We start from the raw sequence: 14,561 nt of genomic DNA on the forward strand, positions 1-14,561 counted from the left end.
ACTGAAGGCATATTTCTAAAGACATTTATACTTTTTACAGGCAGAACATAAAGCCTTCAAAGAAATAATCCCATTTCCTAGCCTGATTACTAAAGAATACATAAATCCTTAAACTCTCCCATAATCCTTTCCAGGGAAGCAGCAAGTTCTCCTTCTCTGCCTAGCTGAACACAGTGTGGCGGAGCAGCTGTCTGGAAGTGACCTGAATTTTGACTCTCGTACATCTTTAAGTGAGCCTGACAGTCTTGCTCGGTCACACGGGAGGGTCACCAGAGGCACTCACCCTGCTCATGTAGAACAAACAGGCCAACCCTCTAAAACTGCAAGTAACACATTAGACATGGAAACTCTCCAGAGTTACTAAAAGGCCACAATCATCTAGATTTAAACAGAAGGTAATGTTTTTACGTAAGAGTGTTATGATTTCATTGTCTTACTGTTTTTTAAACCTGAGGGCACACATGTGCTTCACTACAGCAGCTCTGGCCAATCCAGTGACATATGCTCATTTGTAGAGAATTTAACAAGTAGATTTTCTCTTATGCATATATAGCAGTGGGTCATTCTTTCTTTCTACCTACCTACCTACGGCTTTGCATTGTTTTTTTCCTGATTTAATCATGGACATTTCCCATCATTTTACATTGATCCTAAATAAAATTAGAAATAATCTTGATGAATATTTCTGTACCCAAAATAAACACCATTTCTGATTATTTTTTAGAATATTTTTTTTCCAGAGAAAACCTTGGTCTAAGTATGGAGATATTTTTAGAGGCCTGATACACAGGGCTAGTAGCTTTTAAAAGTTATATCCATTTATAGGCCTCCTGGAACACCAATTAGAGGGAGAAAATCATTATCATTTAAATATTTAATATTTCCTTGACGTACTAATAAAGTTGAACCTGATTTTTCCATGTAACTATCTGTATTTCTTTTGTTAAATGTTAATGTCCTTCACTTATTTTGTTTGGGACTTTTCTTACTGACTTTTAAGAACATTTTATACTAAATATTAAATATTTTATTTTCATATTTTTGCCAATGTTTCTTCTTAGTTTGTCATTCCTTTCAGATATACACGTGATAGCTTTTGGAATAGGTATTTAACCTTTTATGCATAAAATGAATTTTTATTTATAAATACATATAACATAAACATCAAAACCAAACTATAGATATTGATTTCTTTTTTTGTGATACCCATCCCCCTTTTTTTGGCCTAAAAAGTTCTTTTCTGGCTTGTAAATATATTCATATGATTTCTTCTTACTTTTAAAAATTATTTTATTTTATAGATTTAATTTAGCTGGAATTTATTTTGATGTGAGATAAGAATTCAACTTTTATTTTTCTCCAAACAGCTACTTGCATTTATTAACAAATTTTGATATAATTATTTTAACACAAAATTTCATATCATATTTATAAAACTACTCAAAAGTTATCTGTATACACATGAATTATATTTTGATAACTCATGGACTCTTAAGTTCTGAGAAGCAGCCTGGAGAACATGTTGGCCATCCTCCCCATACTACAGAGGAGAAAACTGAGGTCTGCGCAGACTGAAGGATTTGGGCCAAGGCTTCCCATACTGACTGATGAACAGTGGAGAGAGCCTATGTCTCTGCGACTTCCTTACAACACTCTACTTAGGCAGTATTCTTTAATTATATATTGAAATCAATGTGCTCATTCAGTACTTAAAATACCATCAAACAGGCATGAATTAGGCCAATTCCACCCAGGAATCACCTTAAATGCTTTTCAAATTTTAGTTTGCACTAAAAGATTAGGATAGTATTAATGGACCAAAAGTAGTATTAATATTACTTTTCAAAACTCTACTCTTCTTTTTTGTCTTTTCCTAGGATAACAGAAGATGACTTTCAGCAACAGATAATTACAACAGGGTTTAAGCATACATAATGACTAACGGTTGTCAAAAAAGTCCAAAAATTCAGAAAAGTTTAAAGAAGAAAATTAAGGCCACCCATAGCCCTATAATCCTGAGAATAACACTATTTTAACATTTTAAAATGTCCTTTCAGGCATTTTTCTGGCTGCACATGAGTACACACATGCACACATACCACCCAATGCACAGAAATTTACTTTAACAAAAAGTGGAGGTATACTATACAAATTCCTTCATTAACTTCCTTTTCACTTACTATTACACTGAGGAGACTTTTCAAGTTAGTAATATAACTACACGTCATCATTTTTCATGGCTGTATAATATTCAACTGTGGAGCATAATTTATTTAATTCTATGGATAGATATGTAGAGTCCTGAGATAACATTCCTATAAAGACATCTTTTCTAATGAGGTTACCCTTTAGTACTTAACATGGAGAGCCTGAACCTAGAATTCCCCAGCAACTTCAAGAATGAGACAGGATCAGTGAACTTTCCCAAAACACGGGGAGAATGTCACAGGGCCTAACTACCCCACACTCCCAGTTCTGTTTAAATAATCTGGATTTTACTTCCACATTGTTAATTTTCCCACATTATTCATCCCTCTCAAAGTCCTACTGAAACATCTGCACCAAATGTCACCCACGCTGTTGGTAACTGAGGTGGAAGTTCACGTCTTGGTCATCTGTTGCTCTCCCGTGTCTTTATCTCCCATTTTCCTCTTTGAATTCAGTATTCTTGTTCCTTTTTGTTTGGACATTTTCTAAAAAAATTTCCAGAAGGACATGAGTGCCCAACGATTAGGCTTTTTTGGCCCCCCATTTTGGTGAACTATGGACTTGCAAATCACCTCAACCCTGGCAGACACCACTAGGATGTCAATGGATGCCAGACTGACGTTTTTACTCAGGTGTCAGCCTGTCGTCAGTGCTTCACAAAACACTTACTTCAGCAGTTCCAGGGTTTTGTGATCGAGGGCCAGCCGGGGGTTTCCAGTCAGGTCTAGTTCTTGCAGTTTTGGAGGCAGGTTTTCTGGTAAAGTGACTTCGCTTAGCTCATTGCAGCTCAGGTCCACACACTGGGGGAACAAGCGCAAACAAGGAGACGGTCAGGGCTCGACGCTCCCACGCTTCGCAGTACAACCAGCGGACCGTTCGCTTCAAACGCAGAAAAGTACGTTTGGCTGCTACTCCGCCGTAGACATTGAAAACGGATTTTGCTAAACACAGTTTAAATTTGTACTCTCTTTGAGTAACACACACAAAAAATCCATGCTCTTTATTCTCCCCATCTTTACGCTTCTAAGTTTATCTCTCTATTTAAAAATTAAGCGTTAACTGAAAAATCCTAAGGATAGTTTCTCTTATTGCTGACAAAATCTCTGCACCTGCTGTGCCCAAGAGGGTTATAGTTACAACATCAAAATGGAACTTCTTAAAAACAAACCAAAAAAAACCATGCAAACCGAGGAAAAGGCAGGGAACAAATATTCAAAATGAGAAGATACTTCAAAAGAAGCTAAATAAGAAATTGGTAAAAGATAGACTAGCAGATGAGCCGTTTACTATACACAATAGAAAAAGGCTTGAGTCAAATAGGGATTCTGCCCTCCAGGCCTCGAATACCTTAACCCTCCCAGCAGCTCCCACCTAATCTTTGTACTTAGAAAACAAGCACAAGAAGGGTCAGCACACTGACTAGAAGAGAAATTGTGTTATCTGTGAATGGGGATCACACCCCCTTTCCCACAAAACTGATGGAAGGCTTAAAGGAGGTAAGCCCACCACCAGGTGCTCTGCTGCTCTGGGGGCAGGGAACCAGGGCAGAAGGCTCTCCATGCACAGGTGAGAACGAGAGTAACTGGTAACTTTTCTGGCTAAGAGAACATGGACCCACAATTCAGCAGGATGGGGTGGAAAGTATTCAATTATCTGGCTTGAGTTGGTATCTGACTATAATTTTTAAAAACGCCTAAGGAGCCTATTTAAAAATATTAAGATAGTTTGAAAGCAAATTGTATCCAAGAATTTCAGAATCTTAAAAGTGGTCCAAATCATCTTTATTTGGAAAAATTCTTAAAAGAATTTAAATCTATAATGGATTGGGGAGAGCTATAGACTGGGTAAAATGAGAACCTAAATTTTTGGAGAAGTATATTTTTAACTGACTTAAAACAATACAATGTTTCATACAAATTGTTTCATACTCTTGCTCCCAAACTACAGCAATGATATAAAATTGTATTACAATTTTAAAAAATTACTTTTTATTGAAAGAGCATTACAACCCCATTACAAAAAGTTGGACAAAAAGAAAAGCTTAGAAAACTTACCCTTAAATTTAGCACCCTAACACTACCAGTGTTAGCATTCAATTTTTTTTCTTGTAGGCTTATTATTAATATAAAACTCTAAAAAAATCATAAATGTAAGTACAATTTCATCTACTCCATATCTTCACTCTCAGCACCTTTAACAGCCTTAATAATCTGAGTATAAGTACAATACTCCGCTTAACCTAGACATTCATAGTAGGGAAATGGCCATCGCCTTTTCATTTTGTTTTTCCAATTATAAATAACGGGTGCATGAATAGTCAACTGGACTTCAATGGAAAATTGATAATACTGGTTAATAATGGTTTATTCAGTCAGTAGAGTCGGTATACATCACAGATAAGACAACAAATGGTATAAATATAATCTCCTGGCTAATTCTGAAACATGAGCTTTAGGACTGGCAGGTGTGGGTAACTTAGAACATACGTGGTTGACAGAAATAAATTCAGAGGTCAGAGTATGCATTATGGGAAAAGATTAAAGACATTTTAGAACATTACTGAATTTTATAAAATTGGTGAGCAATGTTTTATAATGTGACCTAAAGATTTAAACTTTCAGAGTTCTGCCAATGTAAAACTGCTCATTCTTTAAATCACCAAACTATAAAATGAGCTCAGTAGGGTATTTATTCATAAAGATAACAACTGGTGATGGTAAAGGAGATCTTTTTAGAGATGGTGCTTATGCACTAAGCCCTTCCCAGGCCTGTGTGGTCACCACCACGTCTTTAATTCACTGCAGCCAGTTCCCTTCCAAGTATCTGTTACCCTGTCCATCACGCCTCCCCTGGGGGACGAGGACCCTCCCTAGCTCTGATTCTGGTCTCCTCTCTGACCCACTCCCCACAATGCTGCTGTCAGGGTGATTCTCTGACTCGGTTTATTCCATCCAATCACACTCCAGCTTCACACTCCTCCTGCCCTTCAATCTGCCACCCAACTCCTCGGGATGTCAAGGCACATGTCAACCAGGTAAATGTATAAAAACCACTGTCATAAAAAAATTACATATGCTATTTATAGTGTCTTCAAATGTCTGTTATATCAAGCTTGTATCAGCAAGTGCCTGAAAAGTGAGGAATGGCTAAGTAGGACAGCTTTAGTTCCTTATTAGACCAGAAGATCCTCCAGAGTCTATAACCACTGAGCTATTTTTTATTAAGCATGAAACTGAGGATAAGCAGAAATGCTACGCTGCAAATGAAAAACTACATTTTATATCTATAAAGAATTCTTACCTTTGCGCGCGCACACACACACAAACACACATGAATAAAAAGCTGTAAGATGAGTGTCACCCCAGGGAATAGTTTCATCCCATAAGCCTGTGTGGAGTCAGGAGCCACACTAATTTGCTGTCTTCATTTACATAGATCACTTCCTCTTTTAGCACCTCAGTTTCCTCACCTACCAAATGGGAGTATCTGTTTTGCCCATTTCATTAAATTGAAATGAATGTTTGGTGACTAATGATGCTGTACCTATACAGAGAATTATTATAAGTTGGGTGCTGTGCTGGTGGATGGTATTTAATTAGGGGAGCGGGTGGGGAGGGGTACATTGGTACCACTAAGTTTGTCATCACACCTGTGTCAGTCTCTGAGCCTGGAAATAAGTAGGACATTATATTAGGTAGATGGGAAACGTTCGGTGGCTATGTGGCTAGCCTCATGTCATGCAACTGGTCCGGGCAGGGCCTAGAATACAGTTTTCCCAATCTCAGTCTAGTGTTTTTTCCCCCCTCTGCTGACTCAACAGTGTAGCTCAGTGGTTAGAAAGGATGGAGTCAAGACAACTGAGTCTCAATGTGAGAGAGTCCAACAATGGTGCAAACGCCCGAATGAATAAAATGAGAGACGGTTCTCTTCGAGGGCTTGCTGCCTGCAGTTTATGGAGTGAAACCACGCACCTTGATTTCTGGGAGCTGCATGACCTCGGGAAAGACCTCGATGCAGTTGGAGTGGGCGATCACCGTGTGCATGCGCCGGCAGTTGGTGATGGTGGTTGGGATGGCTTTCAGTTTGTTCCCACTTATATCAACTTCTTCAAGTTCCTCCAGTTTTGCCATTTTACTAAAATGAGAAAATCCACGGCACAGGGAGTCATAGGATAATTATAAGGCAAAGTTAAAAGGAAAATAATATAAAATGAAAATCAAAGGGGGAATTGACAATGACTAGAGATTCACTTGTACTAGTCATGTTAACAAACAAGACTATCTTTTCACTACTGTTTTCAAGTATCAAAGTATTTTAATGTCTCCTTTCCTACTACAAAACAAAAACTATTAACCTGAACTCTTCAAATTGGTGAGAAGAAGGAAAACAGATGTCCTTTTCCTCTGAAAACGGTGTGTGAATTAAGTTATCCTGGCAATAATCACCTTGCTATGGAGCTTAGTCTAAACTCCAACGAAAATACTGCTCAAATAGGTCAAAAGTTAGCATTAGTCCAATATCAGTGCTTTAAAAGAGCTTATCGTTGGAGAGTCTGATTTCCTTTGTAATGGCATTGAAAATTCAAGGGGTACAGAGAAGAGGGTTGCAGGTCATAGGAAGGTACGCTTTCTCCTAAAACTGCACTCCCCAATTCCTGACATCACGGTGAACACAGGTCATGTGAGGAGCCGGGGGGGGGGGGGGGGGGTGGTACTAAAAGGTCATCTGCATCATCTCTCTCCACTTGCTAGCAGGGCCCAAAGTTAAGCTCTGCTCCAAAGAAATTTCTCTCAATGCCTCCTAAAAATCCACAAAAAGGACTCTCTCTGACCTTACCTTAATAACGTGTCCTAATGTAATCCAATACTTTTGTTTAACAATGTCTTTTACTATTATTCAATCTTACTCTATAATTAGTCTTAATAATATTAATCAATAATTACAGCAACCAAGTAAAGGAACATTTCTGAGTTAGGGTGCCTTGTATTTTCTGTAAATATGGAGGAAAAACCCCTCTACCCCTACAATCCTATGATATACAGGCCACCTGACACTCAGCCATTCCTCCCTTTTTCTACCACTGGTGATGCTGGGTTCCGAGAAGCTCAAGATTCCCAGTAAGTGGAACTCAAATGTGTAATTTGGATCACTTAGTTTACAGCTATTGGTATCTTCTCCGCTTGCTGTGGTTTTGTCAGAATAAATCTTTAAAAAATTTAGCAAGATACCTTTTATTATTTTTCTTTCTGTCATCTCTCACATATAAAAGTTATATCATCTGCTCATCTTGAAAACAAATACATGCCTAAGATGGAACTAAGTTTTTGTCTTATGAAATCAGATCTTTCAATCCCATCAATATCCAACATGGTATCAGGATATGCTACAAACAACACTACCTACACAGATTGTGAAGTAATCCACTTACAGTAGCCTAAATTTGTAAGACTACGGGTAATGGGGCATGAGAAATGATTGAAAGTATAGCAATCAGGCCCGAGAGGAAAAGTTAAAGAAGTTCATATCCTTCGGCATGGAAAGGTGGCGGCCATGGACAGCCTTGACCGTGGAAGCACGTTCTTTAATTCAGCAACCATCTGCTGAGTCTACCCTAGGCCAGGCCTCGTGTGAGGTGTGAGGCTCAAGGAGACAGGTGAATGCCAGTCCTGTCTTTTAGGGAAGCTACTGTGCCACATCACAATCCCCAAGAAGAGAGAAGTGATACCAAGGCGGGTCTTGATGGGGTACATAAAAAATTCTCTGTACTTGGGTGATTACAAATGACGTAGGTTGCTGGCGGATACCCTCAGAATCTGAGTATGATAATCATTTCTCGGGCAGGGCTCAGGCACTCACCATCTGAAATAGGACAATGAGCCCTTTCAGATATATTATCTTATGTGATTACCAGGTTCTCTTCCCAAAATATCATCTCCTCATTCCACAGTACACACAAGTTAAAAAAAAAAAATCTGAATCTATATCCTCAAACTAAGGGAAAAACTGCAGAAATAAATATACACTACAAAAAAAAGAGCAATACTTTAAGTCGATGCATATTTGGGCTTCCTCCTTCTGTGAGGGTTTAAACAAATGGGCAGTCCCGAGGGCAGCAGAGGGAGGCTGTGCCAGTGTTTTGCTTTGGCCGAGGGCTCAGTGGCAGTTAGCAGAATACCAGAGGGGTTAGTGTTTGCTTCTTTGATGTGCGGGCATGTGCTCCAAGTCCCAACTTGTGAGATGGATGAATGCCAACGACATGGAGATGGACAGAGAGTGAATCCCTCAGGGCAGGCTCGGTGTGTGGATTCACTCAGAGTTAGACACAGTGCCACTGCTCGTAAAAATAAAAAATCAACACCAAAATATTATTAGAAACAGAATCTTCTGAGGGCCAGGCAGTCTTCGTAATGTCATACAGTGTCTGTGGTTGCAAAGGCCACCACGACTTCTTATACCATAAGCACAAACACAAAAGTTGGCAGCTAATTAAGAACTTTCAGGCTCCTTAGTTGATGTTCTAATTACCACACACCACATTAGGTTAATTTCTTTCAAAATTAATTTGACTGGTTAAAAAGAAGCAAAAGAAAAGCATCTGCTAACTAACATACCTTATTTTAAAAATCCTAAGAATGTTCTAGTGATTGGGCCTGTGGATACATTCATAGTAGAAAAACCAACATGTTTCTCTTTAGGGGAATGCTGACTGTGGCTTATATAAAAGACAACCAGGAGGAAGAATCAGGGAGAAACAAACTTTACAGTTACCTGGGAAAGGAACATTTTAGCTTTTGCCTTTCCATCTGTGAATGGGTGTTTAGAAACACAATAGAAAGCATCCCTTAATGACCTTCTTTTACCTTGCTGGGAAGCTCTGGAGGCGGTTGTAGGCCATGTGCAGGATCTTCAGATGGGGGTGTCCTGTTAACAAGGGCACGCACTTGTCTGTGAGGTTGTTGTTCGTCAAATATAACTCCTGTAAGATGCTGCTCGTCTCTTCGGAAAGTGTGGCTGCAGGAAGGGTTTCCAGGTTGTTTGCAGATGCATTCAGGAATCTCAGGCTGCAAGGACAAGATGCAACAAAAATCCTGCTGATAAGCCAGAGCTCTAGTCCGGAATCCTCAAAAAGCCCAGTTTTCTGATGGATACCTACCATATTAGACACTGGGTTTAGAAACAAGGATTTAAAGACAGGACCTGGCTGTAGCAGCCATATGGATACCCGCCCCTGCTATCTATGATGAACACAACGGCTATCGATGTGTGTTAAATCTAGAGAGAGAGATATCCATTTTTATGGAAGCACAAAGGTAAGAGGAAGTGACTAACTGTACAGCTGATGGGGAGTGGAAGGGGGAGTGACAAAATAAATATTTTGTCTTTAGGAAGAGAAAATCAATGGCCTATTTTTTTTAAAAGAGCTCTTATAGTAATAAAGCAATTAGGCATTAGATCACAACACAACTAAATCACACAGTGACTAAGTCCTTGTCAGTATGTTGTCAAAACCACATTTTACTGACATAGATTCACAACTGCAGGAACTGATTTGCTCTATAATAAAACACTATAAAGCCGGGAAAATGAAGAATTACAACTTGGGCCACAGGACAAATCTCACACATGTAATGGTGAGTGAAAGAAGCTGGAGAACAGAGGTACATGTGAGTCCATAACTACAGGGCTCAAAATCAGGCAAAACGAACCTGTAGTATTAGAAGTAAGGGGAAAGCGGCGTCTAGGAGAGGGCTCCTGCTTCTCTGATAGGGTAACGACATGGTTCTCGACCTGGTGCTGGTTACACCTATGTGCTTGCTCACTTTGAGAAAATTCGTCACGTGCTACACTTATGATTTGGCCCCTTTTCTGAATTTATATTACCCTTCAAAGGATTTTACGTTAAAACAAATAAATACCATATATATGTGGTTATCCAAATGACAGAGTGAGCAATGGCTAAAATATGAAGGATGTTTTTGTACCTAAGACAACTCAAACTGTCAGGGATCCTACCGTTATTGAGAGATGTAGATAAACACAAAACGCAAAGCTGCAGCATTGGAACAGAATCCTTGCTGTGATCAGGTTCCAAACCATTCGGCAGGGAAGGAAAGGACAGAGCAGGAACTGTGCGCAGCTCACGAGCCAGACAAACCCTCGCTTCACCATGGAGCTCCGTGGTGTGTGCTCCATGGTGAAGCTGCAGCAGCTGGAACATGGAGCGTGCTTAGCCCTCAGGACTCACCTGCTACGGTGCAAGGCAAAGCTGCCCTGCCTCCTCCCCTACTACCACCCTGTTAATGAACCTCCATTCTCTCATTTTAAAATCAGCTGGGTCTGAAGCTTTCAGCACTGAATTCAGGGCTGTTCTGCCATATCTTTGGAAAAAGAGAATAAAATCTTCCTTTTAAAAAAAAAAAAGGAATACCAGGTACAGTTATTTTTAATCTTGGATAAAAAGAAAAGCTTTGCATTCAGGAGTCATTGCCAGGACTGTCATTCCAAGCTCTCAATCCATTAATTTAATACTCCCCAATCTTGCAACTCTCACATGCTCACACACACACACACACAACTCTACTACTTATCCGAGGAAAAGCAGCTTCCCCAAAATAGAACATTTTCCATTAAAGAAACACGTATTCTGTTGACATTTTTTAAAAAAGGAAGTTAGAAAAGGGCTGTACAGACCATAAATAGTCATGGGAAATTATAGTCGTGTGTGCTGCAGAGAGGAAAATAAAGGTCACTCATGCAGGTTCTGAAATGGTTTTGAACTAGGAAGGAAACCAGTGTCAGCACCACGGTTCTTTAAAGCATTTTACGAAGAGTCTGTCTCTTTAGGCCCCATTTATATCACCTAACTTAAATATGCCCTGTTAAGAATTTCTTCAGTGTAGGATTAGAAAAAATTAAAATGTATTGCCCCAACATATCATGGACTTCGGTTGGCAGGGAAACTATCTGACAATCTCATTAAAACACAATTCTCCAGGAAATACGTAGCTATAGATACAGGAGGAGAAAAGAGAGAGAACTTAATTCATAAAAATGTTTGCACACCATTAGGCCAGAAAGAGAGGGAACATCGTTTTGAAAGGAGAAAAGACTGAAAAGTGAATACTCACGTAGAAAGCTGCAGAGGGGACTTTAAAACCACTCATACCATCTGAATGAAGGTGAGACAGTGACTTCCAAAGCCTTGTTCTCTCACCTTGCTGAAATCTGCCTGTGCTGAAGGAGCTACATACATGCTCTTTATGGGAAATTAAGGGGGGGGGGGGGAGCCCACACCCTACCCCTCCAGGAAATAAAACTGAGTTGAAACTACACTGGCTGGTTCCAAAGGATTTCATTTGCACTGAACAAAGCCTGACTAAATGCCCTTGTTAGGCAAATTGGCAGAGAGCAAACAATTGGACTAGAAAGATTTTCTCTTATAGGGGTCTCAGGAAAATTAAATTCAGCACCTACCCTCTTAAACAGAAAACACTTGTCCCACAACCTCACAATGTTTCAGGACACAAATTAAATTGGTTTAATGTAGGTGGTGTATTTCCACCAGAATGGACAACTACTTTAATTTTGCAGAATTCAACAGTTTCACTCAATAAAGAGGGTATATAACCCTACCTCCTGCTTTTGAGCTAAATTCCTAAAGCACTGAGTTTGGTCTCAGTCTCAATGGGATGTGATAACCTCATCAAGCTTCTTCCTTACAGATTTTTGTATAAAATACTGTTTAATGTGCCAAGAGATGTTTCACCCATACAACCCTCCTTACTATGCAACCCTCCTCTACTAATTAGAAAAAAAGCAGTAACATATCACTGCTTTCTTTTCATTTGGAAAGTGCTTTGTAGAGACCACAGCTGGTTCCTATTTTTCTATTTCACTGGATTCTCCCATCATCCCAGAGATGCCCCCCTCATATTTCACAGAAGACAGAAACTGAAGCTGAGAAAAGTCCAATTACTTGGCAATAGTTAAATAGTAATTAGAGGCAGAGCCAGAAATAAAACACAGACCTTGTCAATCTTAAGAGTGTACTATTCCCTAACAGATCTCTCCAAATTTCAAATGGTAAAAAATAGTAATAATAAAACATTTCCTGAGGACATTTTCATAGGCACTTCTCTCCAAAGGAGCTGGAGGTCAAGTAGGGCACCTGCTGGGTAGCAGGAAGACCACACGTGCACAGCACTTTAAACTCAATTCTTAAAATAACTTAATAAGTAGCACAGTACTCAAAAACTTTCCTTAGCAAAAGTGCAAAAGTTGTAGAAAAAAGACACCCATGTATGGCTCCTACCCTAACGCATTTGGAAAGCTGCCCACAACAGCAGGAGATGAATCTACTTCTTGCTTCCTGAGCAACTGCTGTTCTTCCTCGGCACATTCTGTCCATCTCGCTGGCTCATCTAATTTTTTTTTTTTTGGTTTAGTTTTGTTTTAAACTGCTTTTTAGTAATTTCCAGTGTACTCTTAAATTTTACAGCCAAACTGTCCTTGAGACAAAGGGCAGGATTTGGTACAACAGATTTACCTATTTGTAGGCACACTAGGCAGCCTGCATTTAAATATTTTTCCTGAAGATCGGTACTGGGACTTACAGTTTCTTAAAAATGCAAAAGGTTAAGACTCTAAGCCCAGCAAAACTCTCCTACTTTTAGACACCCCCCTGATTTCTGGCTCTAAAATGTTCCAGAAATGGCAAACAAAACCATCTAAATGCCTTATCATTTATTTTTACAACACAGCACTTCTGACAATTTCATCCATCTTCATAAGGCCGATAGCTCCTTTTTTTTTTCATCCTCACTTGAGGATATTTTTTCCATTGCTTTTCAGAGAGAGTGGAAGGGAGAGAGAGTTTAGAAACATCGATGTGAGAGACACATCAATTGGTTCCCTCCCGTACACGCCCAACCCGGGCAGGAGACTGAGCCTGCAACCAAGGTACGTGCCAGAATCAAACCTGGAACCCTTCAGTCCGAGGACCGACACTCCAACCACCGAGCCACACTGCTAGGGCAAGGCGGATAGCTCTTAAAGCAAGGGCTTTCAAAATTTTTATGATGGTAACCAAGAGTACAAAATACATTTTACATGACTACCCAGCAGAGTACACATGCAAAATATATATGTGTAACAAACAAAAGTTTCAAAAAACCATATTTAACCTCACTCTTACACTGGTATTTTCTATCCTATTTAACTTTTTTAAGTGCTGGTAGAAACTCACTAAATTAATATTATACCCTACTAATCAGTTTGAAGAAAAAAAAAAGCCACTACTAATCATTTGGCAACATCACCTAATAGTGGGGTTGCAAGTGAAGAAAAAGTGCGTACAAGTCCAACAGAATTCACACACTTATTTTGGAAGGTCGGAAAATCTGCCTTGTTTGGGCAGATCGTAAGCCTATAGTGTAAAGGAACGAAAGTTATATATATATAAGACTTGTTAAATAAGTACTTGAAAAGAATTAATCTTAAAAGTATAATTAATTCATTAACATTGACACATTATAAATTAATCCACAGACCTTATCCTAATTTCATCAATTGTCCCAGTGACGTCCTATTTCTGGTCAGAGACCCAACCCAGGATCCCAAGCTGCATGTCATTATCACACTTAGTCTCCTCTAATCAGCCATATCTGTCTCAAATGACCTTGACACTTTTGAAAAGCAGTAGACAATTACTTTGTAGAACATCTTTCAATTTAGGTTTTACCATCACTAGAATAAGGTGCATTTTGGCAAAAGCACACAGAAGTGACACTGTGCCCTAATATCAGAAGGTACATGCGTCTCAACTTCAACAGCGAGATATTCTTATTAAGTGGGTCAGAGGAAGTCCTCAAAATCTATAGAATTAAAAATTCTGATGACTGGCCAGTTAAGTCAGTGGAATTGAGATTAAGAGCACCAGGAATCTGCACGTTTAATAAGTAATCTAGGGGATTTTTCAAAAAATTATCTTTATTGTGGAAAGTATTACAGATGTCCCCTTTTTCCCCCATTGATCCCTCCACCTCGCATCCTCCCACCCCCAGCCTTCACCACACTACTGTCTGTGTCCATGGGTTATGCATATATGCATATAAGTTCTTTGATTAATCTCTCCCCACCCACCCACCCACCCCTGCCTTCCCTCTGAGAGTCGTCAGTCTGTTCCTTGCTTCTGTCTCTCTGAATCTATTTTGTTTATCAGTTTATTTTGTTCATTAGATTCCACATATGAGTGAGATCATGTAAAACTGAAATCAGGGAGAATCAGAAAACCTGAATAGGCCAACACTGCTTTGATTTCATCAATCTAGGGGATTTTAAAGACACACTTTTGA

General features: G+C 39.3%; 1 protein-coding gene across 1 annotated transcript in view; it reads right to left on the reverse strand.

Annotated features, from left to right (window-relative positions):
- The window catches only part of PHLPP1 (PH domain and leucine rich repeat protein phosphatase 1), a 175,966-nt gene that overhangs the window by 12,068 nt on the left and 149,337 nt on the right, over positions 1 to 14,561 (reverse strand). Inside the window, exons 11-13 of the mRNA XM_081150244.1 lie at positions 9,069 to 9,269; positions 6,180 to 6,342; positions 2,878 to 3,008 (exon numbers count right to left, since the gene is read on the reverse strand). Of these exons, the coding sequence (XP_081006370.1) occupies positions 2,878 to 3,008; positions 6,180 to 6,342; positions 9,069 to 9,269 (495 nt within the window). The remainder of the gene's footprint in view (positions 1 to 2,877; positions 3,009 to 6,179; positions 6,343 to 9,068; positions 9,270 to 14,561) is intronic.

Source organism: Miniopterus schreibersii (genome assembly GCF_964146895.1).
Source record: "Miniopterus schreibersii genome assembly, chromosome: 10".
Taxonomy (NCBI): Eukaryota; Metazoa; Chordata; class Mammalia; order Chiroptera; family Miniopteridae; genus Miniopterus; species Miniopterus schreibersii.